Source organism: Cylas formicarius, unplaced genomic scaffold (genome assembly GCF_029955315.1).
Source record: "Cylas formicarius isolate icCylForm1 unplaced genomic scaffold, icCylForm1.1 PGA_scaffold_3__17_contigs__length_32017465, whole genome shotgun sequence".
Classification (NCBI taxonomy): Eukaryota; Metazoa; Arthropoda; class Insecta; order Coleoptera; family Brentidae; genus Cylas; species Cylas formicarius.
The window spans coordinates 24,903,391-24,921,447 of record NW_026844326.1 but is presented as its reverse complement, the minus strand read 5'-3'; the positions used below and the strand labels follow the sequence as shown (position 1 = coordinate 24,921,447).

General features: G+C 40.4%; 3 protein-coding genes across 13 annotated transcripts in view; 1 reads left to right on the top strand and 2 right to left on the bottom strand.

Moving 5' to 3' along the window:
- Positions 1 to 52: 52 nt before the first annotated feature.
- Positions 53 to 5,591, bottom strand: LOC132699793 (uncharacterized). 2 transcript variants are annotated; one of them, XM_060666685.1, is made up of 6 exons: positions 5,027 to 5,591; positions 4,366 to 4,440; positions 4,026 to 4,195; positions 2,761 to 2,981; positions 2,569 to 2,705; positions 53 to 348 (listed from the first exon to the last, which is right to left on the bottom strand). In XM_060666685.1, the coding sequence occupies exons 1-6, from the start codon at positions 5,268 to 5,270 to the stop codon at positions 80 to 82; spliced, it is 1,116 nt and encodes a 371-aa protein (XP_060522668.1). In that variant the 5' UTR covers positions 5,271 to 5,591; the 3' UTR covers positions 53 to 79. The 2 variants fall into 2 exon arrangements, with proteins under 2 accessions (XP_060522668.1, XP_060522667.1); XM_060666684.1 differs by lacking the exon at positions 53 to 348 and adding an exon at positions 1,363 to 1,863 and having other exon boundaries at positions 5,027 to 5,588.
- Positions 5,592 to 6,024: 433 nt separating this feature from the next.
- LOC132700185 (luc7-like protein 3) lies at positions 6,025 to 10,020 on the top strand. Of its 6 annotated transcripts, none has more exons than XR_009618608.1 (6): positions 6,025 to 6,331; positions 6,386 to 7,131; positions 7,185 to 7,357; positions 7,412 to 7,513; positions 7,991 to 8,071; positions 8,129 to 10,020. XR_009618608.1 is itself a non-coding variant. In XM_060667361.1 (5 exons), exons 1-4 carry the CDS (start codon positions 6,227 to 6,229, stop codon positions 7,465 to 7,467), a joined length of 1,080 nt encoding a protein of 359 aa, XP_060523344.1. In that variant the 5' UTR covers positions 6,025 to 6,226; the 3' UTR covers positions 7,468 to 7,513; positions 9,710 to 10,020. The 6 variants fall into 6 exon arrangements, 3 of the variants coding, with proteins under 3 accessions (XP_060523344.1, XP_060523342.1, XP_060523341.1); XR_009618607.1 differs by having other exon boundaries at positions 7,412 to 8,071; positions 8,129 to 8,218; positions 9,710 to 10,019; XR_009618606.1 differs by having other exon boundaries at positions 7,412 to 8,071; positions 8,129 to 10,019.
- A 1,542-nt stretch (positions 10,021 to 11,562) lies between these two features.
- Positions 11,563 to 18,057, bottom strand: part of LOC132700184 (voltage-dependent T-type calcium channel subunit alpha-1G-like) — a 59,643-nt gene continuing 53,148 nt past the window's right edge. For all 5 annotated transcript variants that reach the window (XM_060667354.1, XM_060667353.1, XM_060667356.1 and 2 more), the window contains 4 exons: positions 17,229 to 17,378; positions 16,602 to 17,172; positions 15,466 to 16,448; positions 11,563 to 13,893 (listed from right to left, as the gene is read on the bottom strand). In XM_060667354.1, coding sequence (XP_060523337.1) covers positions 13,315 to 13,893; positions 15,466 to 16,448; positions 16,602 to 17,172; positions 17,229 to 17,378 — 2,283 coding nt within the window. In that variant the 3' untranslated portion in view covers positions 11,563 to 13,314. The remainder of the gene's footprint in view (positions 13,894 to 15,465; positions 16,449 to 16,601; positions 17,173 to 17,228; positions 17,379 to 18,057) is intronic.

The following is an 18,057-nucleotide window of genomic DNA, read 5'->3' as shown; positions in this document are numbered from 1 at the left end:
CTTTTTTTTTTATCGTGGATTCTAAACCAAAATCCGATTTTACGAAAATACAAACAAAAACCAAACGGGATCACCTAAACTAAAACTGCCCAACGACGTATCGAATTTTCTCGATCGCGTGGTCAACGTCGTCGTCGGTCACCTCCCAGTAAGTGACCAATCGTACCCAGTCGTCCCTCTGGCTGCACTTGACGGCAACCTTCACCGGGTCGGAGTCATCGACCGTCATTAATCTGCGTTTGAAGTCGGAAGGGTCCACGCGGAGCGTGTCCAAGTGCACGATGACTATGTTGGTGTGGACGCCTGATACGTCCACCCTGAAGACGGGCGAGTTCAGCTCAGCGATGGCTGCAACGGATCCGTCGGCACTTCAAAGGTATTTGAGTTTCGGTAGGAGCGGAAAACGGCACTTTGTTACTACGTGGACAGTCTCAAAGTCTCGAAGGTTTATGCGAAAGTCATAAATGCCCTGCTAAACAATGACTATAGGTGTAGAGGTCATTTGAAGGACGGTCACATTCGAGTACGTCGAAATTCGGGCTATAGTGTGCGTTTACGTAAATCTCGCTGCTGAGCGTGTTGGGTAATAAAATGAGATCCTTTTTAGTACAAAAGTAGTACTAATTAAAATCCAATTAAAATTGGATTAAATCTAAATTTACTTGCGGAGTTTTCTTATTATTTATAACATAAATACTTATCAGGATAGTTTTTTTCTAAAAATTGTGTTAACAAATGCTTTAGTGCATTTAATAGAGGCGAAAGGGTAAAAAATAAAATTAAAGAGCAAAAATCAATCATATAAAATTATAAAAATAAATTAGGTATTTTATTGGATTAGGAATTAATTTGGTGTTTGAATACTCCACAGAAACTAGAATTCATTTATTAGCGCCGGTGTCTTGGTTTTACCAGAATAAAAACGTTTTCATCTCTCTTCACTTTCTTCTTAGTGTCATCTCCATTCAATGAAGATCGGCAACAATTATGGCAAATTGTTCTCTATTTTGTGCTTTTCTTAGTAATTGAGTCGAAACCAGTCCAGTCTCTGATATTTTTCAGTCATTTATTATGTCTCATAAGATGATCGAGATGTTTCTTTTTTTTATTGTATCGAGAAGCTCGCGTTCCTTGTTCACTCGATGTAGAACTTCCAAATTTGAAACGTGATCAGTCCATGGTGTCTTTAAGACTCTGCGATACACCCACATCTCAAACGCTTCCACCTTATTCATGGTGCTTACTTTTAATGTAACGAAGTTATGTCTTGTGTGAATGCTTAGACTGTCTCTGCTAATAACAAACAACCCTCCGCAAAATACACATAAAAAATATTACCCTCCAAATAAAACGCCAACAAAATTGTTTCTTACCGAATGTTTAATAAAAATATAAATTAATGAAAAAATTACTATCTACACATAATTTACAATAATAAACGAAAAAAATCCAACTTTCCGGTAGACTTGTCCTAAAAACAAAACCTATTTTCTCAGAATGTATACTAAAATACTTAATAAATTTATTATAAATAAAATATGCTTGACACGGCGGAAGTGCCCGCCCATCAATACCCCACCTTCAGCCTGTCGTCGTACTCCCTTATGACGAGCTGGATCTTGTCGCAAGCCATGTCCACGTCTTCATCGCTTATCTCCCAATACAAAACGAATCGGACGCAGTTAATACTGAGCGACGAGCACCTGACGCTGCATTTCACGCCGTCCGTCGTCAAAACCGTCTGTAAGCGGCGCTGCAGCTCCCTGATTTCGATCTTGGTGCGGTCGATAAACATCAGCACGATGTTAGTCTGGACCGTGGCCAAATCGACCTTGAAGTTGTTCGATTTCGTCGCGTAAATCGCTGAAATTTGGGATCACGGGTTAAACGATCGATACGGAAGCGCCGTCTATCGATACGTACCTGATCGACTGTCGCGCACCCACTTATATACCGATTACCCGGCATGCAACGCACCGTTAGTCCCCGAGCAAACATGCGCAACTCGCGTAACATACACGCGCGATTCCGTTAAGTCTGACGTAATCGCGCGACGTGTATGAAGTCATGGCCACCTGAATACGCACCGTATTAGTGTTAGACCGAGGCGAAACGTATAAAAAGCACCACTTAAGTTAGGATAATCCCAATTCGGTGTGAGTAATCGAAATTCCTAAGCCTAATAACATCTCCGACAATTTAACTTTCAGTTATAGTTAATGTCGAATGTTACCCACGGTTTATGCATCTGCTAACCTAAACTAACCAACGATTTCTACATTACCAGATTTCTCAATGAAACCACCAGTGTTAAAGCTTTTGTTTTACAGGTGACATCGATTGTACAGTTCCTTTTCACAAACGTATTCTTATTCTCTAAAATATGATGTTAGCCTACCAATAGGATTGCGCATGCGTATCCGTCAGAAATATTCCGAAAATATCTGTTAAGAACCAAGGAATTGGGATTAATTTGGATTAAAGTTGACGCCTCGTTAGTAAACCCTCTTCAAGGCAAGACAATATACGAATTAAGGCGGCTTTCCCGCTTCCTGAAAGACCACTCACCTTTGGCAATTTTAAGCGCGTGGATGTGGTCGACCTGCAATCTGTCGACCATAGAATCCAGTGCGACCAGTCCGGGAGCTGCCAGCACTCCGGCCTGCCTCCAACCTCCGCCCAATGCTTTCCTCACCCTTCTAGCTCTGCAAAAATTAACACGCGGTAAAGGATGGTTGTTACGAGGTTAGGAAGATTTACTTTTCGATGAAGCTGGAGCTGCCCGCCAGCATGGCGCCTATCGGACATCCGAGTCCCTTGCTCAGGCAGAAACACACGGTGTCGACGTCCCTGACGAGTCGGCTCGGAGGTAGTTTCAAGTAAACGGCGGCGTTCATCATCCTCGCCCCGTCCATGTGGACGGGAATGTTGTGTTCCGCCGCCACATTCGATACCTTTTCGAGCCACTCCAACGGAACGACCTACATTGCAAGCGCATATGTATCTCACGTGACGATTCGTCTTCTACGTTTGCGCATGAAAGATTTGCCGATAAATGTCCACAATGTCCGACAAATGTCCACATAAAAACATTTTTGTTACCCGTTGATTACATAGGTCTAAAGTGATTTTGATGTTTGAAAGCTGTTTGCTTATTTCTTTATTTTTGGAGGCCCTTTTTCCAAAAAACGCCATATTTTTGCTCCATCATTTCATTTCTTTATAGCGCTCTATATCTTAAAAATGTTAATATACAATTTTAGGCATGACTTTTAAATAAATTAATTTTTATGAAATTAAATGTGATTTGGCAACACTGGATAATGTTAGGTTTCTCTGCAAAGTAACAGAAATGGCGCAGAAGAAGAACCTGCTTATGCGCAGTTTGGTTGCATTGGTCGTCGTGCTACTGTGTTCGCGGCTGTTGTCATCGTTGTTGCGTATTTCTAATGTTTTAGAACGTATAAATATGAAAAGAAGACATCGTGTGAACAATTCAAATAACTTTTGTTATATCTGTGGTAGTCATGTCCTAGTAAAGCAAAGTGAAAAGTGTTTCAAATATTTGTGTGAGCAATTTCCAGCCATATCTGATGCCAAGATAAATGAAGTTATTTTTATTGGGCCGCAGATAAGAACATTACGCAAAGACAAGGATTTTCGTTTTTTTCCTTGAATATTTGCAAAAAAACCTTAAGTGGTACCAATAAATGCATAGAATTTTTGAAATCAGCCTTCCAAAATTATATCAAATAAAAACATCTGTCATAAAATTTAATTTTATATTACTTTATGTAAGAGAGCGCAATAAACGCTTTGGGGGGAGAGGGCTTTGACTTATAGTGACAGACGAATTTGACAGTTTATTTGGCCTTAATCTGTCAGTTGTCAGAAAAGTGTAATAGCGTGCGTAAAGTTGATATTTCGACATTTCATTTCACGTGAGTAATTCGCATGAACGTTGTATAGCGCGACTTAATTTTTGTCGATGAAGCGACAAAATTTAACGCGTTCAATTTACTCACTTTTCCGCCGCATAAATTGTGAGTGTTTTCCACGATAATCAGAGACGTGACCGGTTCGTGCATGTCTGGGTTTTTCCGAATTTTCACCCTCAATTCGTCGAGGCTGAACGTGCCGTCGTCGTTGTTTTTTATGATCGAGGTGTGGACGCCCGCTATATGCGCAGTTCCACCTAGTCGAAGAAAATATAAATACAAAGACTTCACAGAATATAAAATAGTTTTGCTAGCGGCCTACTATAAATAAACGCGTTGATATAATCATATCGGATATAAGAAATTGGATTGCCAAGAAAATGTAAACTAGTTGCGCATTACGTAAATATTGTGGAAACATAATCACCTTGTTCGAATTTGAACGTGTGGCCTTTGTCGCCCGATATCAATTCGCTCCCTCTCTGATTGCAGTGTACCATTACTAAAAAAAATAACAATTAACGTGACTCGGGCACAGTCCCTTTCGCCAGAAAACAACTTGCGAAATAAATCTTATATTTGCGTTTTGCAGCATAAACATCTCTAAGAATAACATCTTTCAAAAGAACCATTTGGAAATTCGCGCAGATAAACGAATAGTAAACATGTTGCGAATAACTACATGAAGAAACCCTAATTTAAGAATTTTGACCTCGATGTAATGAGTTGCCAAATATCCCGACTGTATCAAAATTTTCGCAAGTACCAGTCTTATTGACAGAAAAACGACCGTTATTAAAAATCAATGATGCAATTGCAAAACAGTCAGAGTAATCTTGTGTATATAAATGGGACTACGGGGTTGTCTGCAACTGGCAGATGATTTATCGCCAAAGCCCTTATATCACTAGTAAATATTGATAGACTTAACTGGAGATAATCGAAAAGACGTTAAATTCGAAGTTTCTTTGTTCCATTATAAACATAAACAATAATGCGTTATCTACAGTCCATTTAGTAGCCGAACCCATAGGTGCCAAACAATAAAAAAAAACTTCGTTCATGGGATAAAACGAATGCGAACTCACCAGCAATCAAATTGGCCATGGTACCGCTGACGACGAACATGGCCTCCTCTTTGCCCAGCAACTCGGCGCACCTCTTCTCCAGAGCGTTGACGGTTGCGTCTTCTACATAGACATCGTCCCCAACCTCTGCCCTGTACATGGCCTCCCTCATTTCCGGAGTGGGTCTGCTTATCGTGTCGCTCCTCAGGTCTACGATTCGTATCCCAGAGTTTCTGATCAGGTCTACGTTAATTTTTTCGTACATTGCGATATCAAACGCTTAGACTTCCGCGGAACAACGAGCTCTCGATAACAGGAGATGAATTGTCCGGTATCGGCCTTTTATATGTGGAACGCTTTGGCCCGTATCACTGCAGCCGACGTTTCGCGATTGTTTCGTGATTGCAAAGTTTGCTTTGCGCGTTTTTGAGTTGGTCAGAAGGTTCGATCGTGACGTCACGGCAGTAGATAAAGCGTGGGACAAAATTACGTTGTTTATTAAGGATAACGAGCGTATTGTGTCTGTTTTCTTTTTCGAAAAGATATTGGTGAGTTGTTGCTAACCAGTCCCGTTCAACTATGAATGGTGCCACGCAATTGAATGTGGATAGATAGGTTGCATTAGAATAATTGTACGCACATATTACTTTAAACTTAAGAAATGGTTATAAACATATGCAAATAGTACCTTTCGATGCTAAGGAATGTAGGCGATACGCGGAAAGTCAAAATAAATTATCTGGAAGAATGTGACCTTGTTCGCGGTGAAAATTGTAGCTTTTAGCTTGTAGCCAGTTTATACAAAACCATGGAGTTGCAGTTTTAAAAGACTAGCTATGCAACCGAATATACACCTTAAATTTGAAAGTATGAAATGTTTACGTCAGCAAAACAATCTGCATTTTTTAAAACTTTATGACGCGGCGAAAGGAGTTACGCGTGCCGTTTGCGCATTTAGTAAAACGTAACTCACCAAAATCGAGTTGTAAGTTATGTTTTTAATCTCTGAGGTGCAACTCACCTTTACATTTTCTTTGCTGTTCTATGCTCGTTTTCGGGTCAATTTTTCGATCTTGTTTGCGCGTTGTTAGGTGATCGTATAACGTAAATCAATTTTTAATTAAGTAAACGCACATCCATCGAACTCTTAAATCTCCGAACTTTAAATCGATGGCCTATTGAGGGTCTTTTAAATGTTTAGAGAGTAATCAAAGTCAAAAAATGGCTGTCCTTGCTGCCGCTCAGCTCTTGGACGAGTTGATGGGCCGCAACAGAAACGTAGCCCCCAATGAGAAAGTCAAAGAGTTAAATTGGGAAGACAACGAAGTACGTTTTTCACTTTAAACCATTGAAATGTTTTTCCGCACCAACTATTTTTAGTACTGCAAGTTTTTCATGGTAAAGTTTTGTCCCCACGACCTGTTCGTCAACACTAGGGCCGACTTAGGTCCATGCTCGAAAACCCACGACGAGGAGGCGAAAAAATTGTTTATTGATGCCAAGAAAACCCACCACCGCAAACTGCAGTATATGGAGGATTTTCTGCGGTACTGTAGCTCTATGATCAGTGAGGTGGAAAGAAAAATAGTTAAAGGGAAACAGAGACTCGCGTTGAGCAGCAAAAATACGCTAGCTGCTACGAATCCCGCGTTAGCGGAGAAAAACCAGGAGAAAATTGATATCCTCAATGAACGCATCAATGAGTTGGAGAAAGAAGCAGAACAGGCTGGTACTGAGGGAAATGTTGAGCAAGCTCAAGGCTTAATGAAGCTTTGCGATCAGTTAAAAGAGGAACGGGACAGTTTGAAGATGCAAAATGAGGGTCAGTTAAATGCCACAAGTCAACTAGCCGTCGAACAAGAAAAACTGATGGAAGTTTGTGAAGTCTGTGGGGCGTTTCTGATAGTCGGTGATGCCCAACAGAGAATAGATGACCATCTCATGGGTAAACAACATATGGGATACACAAAACTGAAACGAGCCGTGGATGAGGTTAGCGCCATGATCAGGGAAATTAAAGATATTAGAAAAGGGGTTGTTAAGGATACTAGGGACGATAATAGGGAAAAAGAAAGGGAAAGGGACAGAGAAAAAAGGAAAGAGAAAGAAAGGGATGGAGAGAAGAGGTAATGTTATACGATTGGGTTTTTTAAGGTTCTATGAGGTTTGTAACTGTTAGGGAAAGGGAAAGAAGAGAGCGAGAAAGGCACAGGACTGAGGAGAGGGAGAAACGTGAGCGGGAATTTGATGGGAGGATTCGGGGTGATTCGGAACTGGTCCGGGAGACGAAGCTGCGAGAACGGGAGAGGGAGAGGGACAGGGAGCGGCGACATCGCACTGATCGCGCAGAAGGTGGGTTTTTTGGAGCCAAACTATTTATTGTGAATATTTTATTTTGCGAAGTAGATGGCAGACATCGGTATCACCACCACGGAAGCTCCTCCCACCGGCACCGCCATTGAGGTCCGCCGTTTAGTTCAAAATGACCAGTAAGATCTCCCAGCCCAGGTAGGTGCCATTCTACTCAATCCTAAATTATTTTATCTTTCAGCCAAACAGGTTAGTGCATTGTTAAGTTCATCTTTATTATAATATAAGCAGAACTAGATTCGTTTTGTATACGCGGAAAAGTCTTTTTAACTAATTAGTTGCCCTTTGATGTCCTTGGAACTGTAACCTATGAAAAAGACTTTTCCGAAAGTTAAACACGACTAGTTTTTTTTACCTTTTCTATGGAACAGTCTTTTCCAATCAATGTAAGAACAAACCCAAATCAGATTGGTTCATTATAGGAATTTTATATGGCTGTGTTATATATGAAAAACATTCTCAAGGTACCATCTGCCACGCGCGATTCACAGCACCCACAGTGAAAGGTTGAACTATTGTGTCGACTAATTTTCATTCAAATTTTGGTGTGGTTTGCAAATGATACAAACCGGTTGTGTGTTTGGTGCCAAATGTTGTCTTATGAGTTTTCAGCAGTATGAAAAGATGGCCCCGCTGCCTCTTCTGCGACCGTCTGCCGTGCGCGCGATCATTTTAACAATAGTTTCGTTAAACGAGGTATTTATATATGAATAGTGTAAATAATTAAGCAAACGTTGTTTAATTGTGTGATAGGGGAAGGTTAACCCAAAGTTTTCAGCGACGAATCCACACACGACTCTGCCGATGGGCACAATCGCTCGCGATTTTTTGTCTTTGTACGAGGTATTTATAGTTTAAGTTTATCAAAAAAACATTAATGTCGTGGTCTTTTCCGTTTACGCACACGCGTGTTTTTTGACTGTTGACTTTTGTGCGCCTGCCACGAGAGGTATTTATCCGAAGGTACGCGTTTGGCCGGTACATTTGAACTACTTGCATCGCTCGCTAGGTTCAAAACATCCTGTGTATTCCAAGGGTTTGTAGATCATCTTTGGTTGAAGGTCGCACCCGCTTCTTTTTTTAATGTCGCATAAAGCGAAAACGTCAAGAAATTGTAGTACTTATTTTCACATATATTAAATTTGAAGTTTTCACTATTAGATAGCTATTAGATAATATAGGGGCCTAAACGATATTTTTGTAGCGCATGGCCTGGAAGTTCACGCACTAACCACTGTCATTTTTCCTTCAAACACTAATTTTCTCCTTGAAAATTTATTGGGAGCAGTTACAAAATGTTGCCGAGAAAAATGACACTTCCAAACTGAAAACTGTTGAATTGAAAATCTGTCAGCGACAATTTTTCATATTTACGTCAACACTGTATGTCTACAGCTCACTGTACGTTATCGATGACGCGATTTTAAAAACCATTGTCTGACTTATTTTGAATTTAAATTTCTCTCTTGCGGTTCAGTAGAAATAATTTTCTATATGCTATAGATTGATGAAACTGCCTTTTGCATAGTGCGTTTAGTTTTTCTCATATGACCACTAGAGACGTGGAGACTGACTTATGGTGAGGAACGCGTGAAGCAACCAAAACATTTTTTTTGAGAAGGTCCATGCGCATGCGCGACATTTAACTTCTCGTTTTTAACCAATGACCTTGTACCATTCAACAATTAACATGGCCGCTGACAGATCGTCAATAAATTTCGAGGGGGCAGTTTTAAGGGCAGTATTTTGTCATAATATGCCTAAATCTTCTTAAATGTTTTGGGAAAACGTGGTAAGTGTGTGGAAATCACTGTATAGGAAGAAAACGGCGCAAAATCCAGGTTAGTGGGTGAAATGTAGAGGCATGCGAGGAAAGTCATTCTCTACGACAATATCAGTGCCGCCTACGGCCATTAGGGCCATAGCTATGTGGTTTTCCTTAATAGAAATGACCGAATGTTCTGTTATTTCAGCTTGACGAGAAGTAACTAACTTTCTTTTGTCTCAGTTCTTGAAGTACTTGTAATATTTTATCAATTTCAAAAATTAAAGCTATTGGAAATCGTAACCCACTCCATGGTATATGATGTTTGACGACAAAGTTCAACGAATACTTCCTTCCATCTAGTTCTAAATGTACTAAAAGATGTCTCGTAGAATTTATCCAATAGAAGCGTGGAATACATAGCGGTGTTTAAGAGCCCTTAGAACGCGCGCCCATTGCCACGCCCCCTCTTCACGTACGGTTCAAATGTATCCGCCAACAGGACGAAAAGAATGCGAAAAAGCTAGCTCGGCCGGTGTCTCATGCTGTCGTTCGTTGGATTTTTGCAGTTCGGAGTACAGGTGAAGTGAGGTAACTGAAAGTGGGCGGGCCCGATGCAACCTATCCGAGTCTCGTCGACGTAATAAAAGGTGATCTAGTAGTAATCGATTATTTTCCTAATTAGTTTCATAGTGTTCTGAAAGAGGCAAAGGCGTAATGAACAAATTCGATCGTCAACCTAACCTAAATTGTACGCCGTTGCCTGGTTCAATGGGCGGTGTCGCCATTTGATTTGTTGTGTAAACCCAGAGTGTTGTATATAATTTAGGTTCGTACAATTTTCACTTTATATTTGATTATTAGAGATTTGTGTCAGTCAATAAAATTTAATAACAAAAACGAATTAATTAATATTCGTTTTATTTAATATCTTTACATCCTAGCGACAATATAATTACTACCTTCTACATTACAAACAGTAACGAAGACTTACAAGATATCCGCTGTACAGACAGAAGGCACAGGTAGAGAGAAAAGAGTGTTTTTCTACAGAAAGCGGCGCTTCGGTGGTTCTTTGCGGGACATTTCCGCGAAAAACCCCCCCATTTTTCGGAAAAAACGAGCTACGCTAGAAGGAGACGACTAAAAATATCACAGACGAGACATTAAAAATGTGAAGGCGATTTTTGTTAGCGAACGTGCCGTCGACGGGCAAAGTTGTCCAATCTGTGAATGAAAAAAATCAGTCCCAACGATCCGTTGTCTAACAAACATCGCGTTGCTTCCGACTAACTGATACAGAAAATATCGAACGAACAGAAACGGAGAACCAGTTTCTGTGTAAGATAGTCCCTTACTAGTTTAATTATATTATCACCTAATTCTGCGTTTGTAATTTCCTTTGATTCACTAATTGACTGATTTTTATTTTATTAACCTCTGATTTTTCTACCGATTAAATAGTTTTGTCGAAATCGCCCTAGAAGGATTGTCTCTTCGGTATTTTCTTTTATTCGGCTGTTTAACCCTAAACTTAACCAAAATATATTCGAGATCAACCCTGTCTGAATTATTTTATTATTCCTTTGGATTGGTTCGCGGGGTGCACGCCTGCATTGCGACTTTTTGAATTAAAAATAAAATGATGAAGGATTTAAGGATTCAATCGGTTTCGAAAGAGGAAGACAACTATCAATATTTGCCAGCACAAAAATTCCAATCAAATATAAACATGTAATCTATACATGACATATTGATTGAATTTGCTTGCAAAAAATAGTATATTTCACACTAAACGCGAGCATATGCTTGTGGTGTGTAGATTGCTCACCTTTTAACTCGCTTCTAACGTGAAGGAATAAAGGATAATTAGAGTACTAGTAAGGAATTTTGGAACTGAGAATGAATATTTTGAAGGCGTCGTAATACAAGTAGCACCCCGTGCGTCCTAACGGCTGGGCGCGAACATAACCTAAAATCAACTGTAAGCTTTAAGACGTCTACTAGAGTTGACTAAAAACCACGCGAGAGTAATTTACTCTACATTTTATCTATCTAATAGTTTACAGTAATTCCAGCGTTCCTCGATAGTAAAGCAACCTTATTATTGTTAACTGCGGAACGAAAAATTTTGAGAATTTTTTTTATCCGACTCGTTGCAAATATTTATTTCGCTACCCATTTCTGCCAAGTTTGCATTTTAATTAACGTTTCACACCGCACGTACCTAAATCTATTCTCCCGGTTGGATTACATTACATAAAATAAAGAAAAATTTCAACGTTCCCCAATTTGTAATGAGGATTCATAATGACTGGTTCACTGCAGAACATGCTATCCGACTCACAGAGGGCAATTAAACCAAACTAGGTTAACAACTTTACAAAGATAAAGTACCAAAATGTTTTAGGAGACACCTTATACCTTATGTTTGTTTAAAAAAAATAATATGTACTAAAATAAATATATGAAAATTACGTTAATCGTGACATTTATAAAACTTCAAACATGTCAAACAAATTTACATAGAAGACTTTGAAAAACAATTTTTTTAGCACTGTCAAAATATTAATATTTCAAAGCCTTGAAGTTTATTTGGATGTTTTGTATTTTATACATTTTAGCAAGTGTTGGTGATTTTTTTATAAGTGTCAAAGAATTAGGGTCCAATTTGTTTAGGAGAAAAAAAACTAACAGAGTACCCCAAAGTACCAACATAAAAGCAGATTTTTTTTATTTCCTGATCATAAATTTAGCGTTGTTTTCCTGCGATTTTTTGCGCTAAAGGGTGTTTCGATGGTTTCGATACAATTTAAAGAATCTGTTGTAAAAAAAACGTATCTGTCAAAAAGAGGTCAAAAGAGTGCATACCTCAGAAGTTAATAATCACAGCGCTTCAAGGTAATTTTCTTCTTAATAAAACCTGCCGAGCGGAAAAACGCTGCAAGTTATTTGGAGTGCGTAAAACGTCCGATAGAGGACGCTAACACCAAGTAGAAAACTAGTTTTGCTTGGTGAAGATGCTGATTTGATGATGATGATTAATGTGTCAATTTATTACATTTTACTATAGCGTTTTTTTTCTATTTATTACAATAATATTTGCCAAATTACGGTTTCTGCGGTTTTGCTAGATAACTAACTGAAATGGAGGCATATTTTGAAGTTTTTTGCAAAAAAATGTAATGGAATTCTTAATATTAGACAACTGAATTCTTCACACTAGAAATGGAAAAGTAATATTGTATGTGTGTAGTGGGTTTCGCGAAGGCGAATATTAATGACCCGAAAATGTGTGCTACTGACTTTTTTGAAGATACGAAAGAATGTCGAAAGGCAACGAACTTGTATCTGTCAAAAAGAGGTAAGAGTCCATATCTCAGAAGTTAATAATCACAGAGTTTCCAGGTAATTTTTTTCTTAACAAAATTTGCCAAGAGGAAACGTCCGATAGAGGACGCTAACACTAAGTAGAAAACTCGTTTTGCTTGACGAAGCTCCATTAATTTGTCAATATATTTTTTTTATTTATTAAAATAGTGTTTTTTTTTAAACTAAGGTTTCTGCGTTTTCGCTAAATAAATAACTGAAATGGAGGCATATTTTTGAGTTTTTTGCAAAAAAATGTAATGGAATTCTTAATATTAGACAACTTTCATATTAGAAATCGAAAAACTAATATTGTATCAGTGTAGTGGGGTTCGGGACTTTTTTGAAGATAATAATATAAAAATATAAAATAAATCATCTAAGCATTTTACTTTAGTTTTTATGTAGGAACGTAATATCATATATAATATTATGTGTATCAATTTGGGATAAATAGAATGTAATAAATAATAAAAATACCACCCCTAGTAAAATAAACTGATGTGTTCGTTTATATTTTGCACAATACCTGTACCCAAATCTTGAAGAGTCAAGAAATAACTGAATTGAAGAGGATATAAGGTTTTTAATAATCGTATGCTTTAAGTAAAAGTTAAACATTAAAATATTTAGTTCTAAAAAAAGTCAACCTAGTTCTACCAACCAGCCCGCTGTGAGACGTAGGAAATACTCTAGGAGCGCAGACCATAACCTAACTTTTGACGGTGCGAAGCGCAAATCGAAAAGTTTACGACGAATAACGTCTCAAATAATAATAAATTGGATATGTAAATGTAAAACTAAACTACCCGTCGACCAAATCCTCACGGCTGCCGCGCGTTACGTCGAAGATGTCGTACCGGTCGACCTCTTTGAGATTCTCGTCCAATTTTCGACGTTCCTTGATGATGCGCTGGACGCTCTCCTGACTGTCGTGTTTGGGAAGTCGCGGGACGGGTACCGGCAACGCTTGCAAAAACGGTGTTTCTTCGGTGACGTCCATCGACAGTTGTTTGTTAAACAAATGTTTCGTGCTGCCGTACAGCCTGTGCACGGGTTTACTGTCGACGGGCAGCGCGAGTCTGTTGTTTCCGTTCGTCGTGGTTCGTTTCGGCTCGTCGATGGTCGGCACCTTTAGCTGCATCTCGTCCGTGTCTCGCTGGGGTTCCGCTACCACTACGGGAGCGTTGTAGACGGCCACCACTTCTTGGATGCTGTAAATGTCCGACACGGACTCGTCGATGTTTTTGATGTCGTCTAAGGTGGACAGGGCGATCGGTTGATGGCTGTGCATGGTTTGGCGTCGGAACTGCGACGGTTGACGTTCGAGGATGATCTTGGTACCGGGTGGGTTGTAAGTGAAGTTCGACGGCAGAGAGAGAACCTGCAGGTGCGTTAGTTTTTAAATTTCGCCGAACCTATTTGACGTTTCGATTTTAGTCACCCCCGTTAGGAACATATTATCAGCTCCTATTGCTCTGTGAAATTTCATTCAAGTCGGATCACGTTTACAAACCAAAAAGGCGCGAGTCTGAAGCAAAATTTACGCTTTTGAAGGAAAGGTAAAATTAAGATCGCACCCTAATGGGGCGGTTCCGCGTCCCTCCCCCGGGAAAGTTCTCGCCTTAAAGGGCGGAACTGAAATATAGCCCGTCCCAAGATGGAGGGGCAGAATGTGGTGGTGATTATTTTTGGCAGGCGGATAGTTTGACCAAGTTCAAGTTCATCAGTATCGCGTAATAGTGTGTCGCTAGGGGGCTGAAAAATTAAAATTTAGACGAAATTTGGCCCGATAGAGCTGTCGGAGTTGGTCGCCATTAAATAAATATAAAAAACTTTCTTAAAAAATACACTGACCAACAAATTTAACGCTACAGTATTATATTTTTAAAAATATATTTTATTTCATCACATATTTTCATGTATTAACTAAGAACATGTATTCCAACTTAATTATAACATTGACAAAACATTCCAACGAAGATAATAAAAAAATAAATAAAAAAACAAAATTCAAAAAATAAACCAATTATTAACTTCTCGATTTTGCGCAACAGCACGGCACCGATTATTCATGCTAAAATGTAAGATCTCTATCCCGTTTTAATCGAAATTATTCCATACTTAGGAAGTTCTTGAAAAAGATCGCTATAGATCGTGTTCCAAACGTTTTCAATTGGGTTAAGATCAGGACTGTTTGCTGACTAATACATAGTTTCAATTCCAGCCTCATGAAGATAATTTTGCACAGTATCATGCATTATCATGCTAAAACAAAAAAAAATCCCACCAATGTAAAGACCAAATCGCGTCGCATGTTAGCACTCGGTCGGCAGTTAAAGAGATTCCTCCACACAACAACTGATCATCCACCGAATAATCTGGGTTTTTGAAAGTTCCATTGGGCATATCTTATATGTGGTCTTCGATAAACTCTTATAGATCTAGAGAGACAAAATTTGGTTTCATCTGGCTGAAACACTCTTTCCCAGTCTTAGTCCATCGAGTCCATCTGCTTCCTCTAGCTGTGTCTGCAGCAATCTCCCTGTGTCCTGTGTTGTCTTAAAGCAGGGACTCTTAAAAAACGGTCTTGAACTGGCGCAGCTATGCGGTGTCTGCCTGGACCAGGTCTACTTAAGCACTATCTTCCTGGAACGTAGGATCATACGGAAAACGGATGTACGCTATACACCAATTTTCTGTCCAATTCTTCTTCCAGTAAAATCACTGCCTGGACACACTCAACATACACTTTACTAAACGAATGTATTTTTTCAGTGCGAACGATAAATTTTACCAATAAAACGAAAACCTAGGTAGGTTATTTATCTGAAATCCAACCAAATAAAAATAAGATAAGATAAAAAAAAACAACTAACAAAGTCATTCAAAGTAATTTAGTGGCCTGTTAATTTTGCTGGCCAGTGTATAACACGTCACTGCTCGGGGCATATACCTTCGTCAGCGGCTTGTGCTTCATCTGACACTCCTGGTCCATTTGGAGGGCGAGGCACAGCTCCCGGCGCTCGTGCATCTCCTGTTTCTCTTGGAACTCCCTCTCCAGCTGTATGTCCATGTCCTGCTCGTCCTCTAGGTGTTTGTGCGACTCCTCCAGGTGTTTCATGAGCACGGCCACGACGACGTTGACTAGCACGAACTGAGCCATCAGGACGAAGATTACGAAGAAAATCGGCGCGATGATCGGCGATATGCAACAGTTGCGGATGCAGTCGTCGCTGTCGTCGCAGTTCTCGTTGTACAGGGTGTCTTTCATGATACCGTTCCAGTTATCGCCGGTGGCTACGCGGAACAGCGTGAGGAACGCCATGCCGAAGTTCTCGAAGTGCGCGTGCTCGCCCAAACCCTGACACGGGGTAATCTTGCAGTCTAGCCGACCGAAAAGTTCCACGCCGAGGGCCGCGAAGATGAAGAACAAGAGAAAAAACAACAGTCCCAAGTTGCCCACCTGCGGTAGGGCCTGCATCACGGTATCCAAAAGGGCGCGGATCCCTTTCGCCATCTTGAGCAGTTTCAACACGCGCGCGATACGCATCACCCTCAGCACCCTGATGATCGTCGGATTGATCGGGATGATTTTCATCTCGTTCTCTTTCATCTCTTCGATGATGATCCCGACCACGGACAGGATAACGATGACGACGTCGAGGATGTTCCACTTGTCCTTAATGTACATGCGGAAACCTAAGGCGATCAGTTTCATCACGCTCTCCAGTATGAAAACGGCGGTGAAGAAGTAGTTGAAGATGCGCAGGACGTACTCCCACGTGTTGGGCATCTTGTAGCTCTCGGTCGCCATCGTGATAACGTTGAAACCGATCACGGCCGCTATGGCGAGGTCGAAATACTTCGACGTGACGATCTTGTGGATGAACAGTCGCCAAGGGGCGTAGTCTATATAGTACGGAGGCTCGTTCATTTCTGGAAACGATTTGGCATGAATGCGAGGCGGTACGAGCGATGACTTTGTATCCGAAGGAGTTCCCCCACCATAAACACACTGGTATCGAGGGGATCACGATTTGCTCTCCTTTAGATATAAAGTCATCGGGGTCGGGTACTGTCGTGTAATACTTCTTCGCCGCTTCTCCAGCTGGAGAGCCCGTTTGGCCGCTCTTCTGATACGTTCCTCCTTCTCTTGTTCCTCTCGGCATCTGTGAAAGTTCTCGACGACGACTCCCACGAACATGTTGAGCACGAAGAAGCCAACCAAGAGAATGAACGATATAAAGTAGAGGAGACGCCACTCGTTATAGTTGGTGACCGGCTGTCTGTCGACGCCGACGGCGTCCAAACCGGTGTACATTATGTTCACCCAGCCGTCGCGCGAGCTGAGCACGAACAACGACATCAGCGCCTGCACCAAGTCGTCGAAATTGTACTTTTCGTTTTTCCACTGGTAGCCGCGATCGAGACAGTCGGTAACGTTATATATGCCGGTCAAATTCTCGCCGACGCAGTGATAAAATGTGCCCTTGAATAATTGTACGCCCAGTATACCGAAAATGATGAAGAACGTGCAGCAGATGAGCACGATGTTGCCGATGGGCCGTAGCGATGACAGCAATGTTTGTACCACGAGCTTGAGCCCGGGCGCTCTATTTATCACTCGCAGGGGGCGCAGCGATCGCAATAGACGAAACACCTGTAATCGTAGGTTTGAGCGGGAACGCCACCAGGTGGCGCGTCGCGGTTACTTACTCGCAGTATGCCGAATATCCGCGAGGTGGTGTCGTTGATCAAGAACATGATTATGTCGACGATTGAAATGATCACCAGGGAGCCGTCCATTATGTTCCAGCCGGAAGTGAAGTAGGCGTTGGGACCGTAGCACATGCCGGCCGCTACGACCTGCAATTGCTACGGCGTCACGGTCGTTGGAAAAACGAGGGGACTGAGACGTTTGATGGTGTTAATCACCTTTCAGTTATTGCAAATGTAATGTTTTTCCTCAGTTCTTTATTAATTTCTGATGGAAATCTTAGTATTATTTTAACAACATTAAGAAGAACATTTTTTAGTTTAAAATTCTCATTTTCATTTTTTTTACAAGATGTTCAATTTTCTCAAAATACTAGTTACATAATATTAAAATAATATCAACCAAGAAACTGCCAATGCGAATACTCGGTATAGGCTCAAGTGGCGTGTCTTGACATCTGTCACACGCCGTGTCGTAATAAGTCACTCATTGGCAAAGTATTCTGAATTTAACAGCACGATAAGTATTTACTTTTAAGAGCATTTAAAAAGTCCTGTCATTATTTCAATATTAATTTTAAGATTTTTTGAGCAATAAAAAAAATGGAAAAAAATAGTATTTAACGTGTTATGGGTGTTAGAATATTTATAGTATTACGTCATATATTTTGCCGATTGTTAAATGTATCGATGTCTCAGGCAAAAAATACAGAGAGGGCAAGTTGCGGCGAGAAGATATAATTAGGGTCTTATTATGCGATGTTTTTGGGTTTACGATAAGTTAGTCAAGACGTAGTTGTCGAGCTGAGAGGCTCAAAATGGATTCTAC

What these genes read in the sequence shown, in the direction of transcription:
- LOC132699793 (XM_060666684.1), bottom strand. Translation starts at nt 5,270, where the DNA reads ATGTACGAAAAAATTAACGTAGACCTGATCAGAAACTCTGGGATACGA. An exon ending in CATGGCCAATTTGATTGCTG is followed by an intron (nt 4,441 to 5,026) that starts GTGAGTTCGCAT and finishes TATTTTTTTTAG; the next exon opens with TAATGGTACACTGCAATCAG. An exon ending in ACAATTTATGCGGCGGAAAA is followed by an intron (nt 2,982 to 4,025) that starts GTGAGTAAATTG and finishes CTTGCAATGTAG; the next exon opens with GTCGTTCCGTTGGAGTGGCT.
- LOC132700185 (XM_060667361.1), top strand. Translation starts at nt 6,227, where the DNA reads ATGGCTGTCCTTGCTGCCGCTCAGCTCTTGGACGAGTTGATGGGCCGC. An exon ending in TAAATTGGGAAGACAACGAA is followed by an intron (nt 6,332 to 6,385) that starts GTACGTTTTTCA and finishes AACTATTTTTAG; the next exon opens with TACTGCAAGTTTTTCATGGT. An exon ending in TCGCACTGATCGCGCAGAAG is followed by an intron (nt 7,358 to 7,411) that starts GTGGGTTTTTTG and finishes TTTGCGAAGTAG; the next exon opens with ATGGCAGACATCGGTATCAC.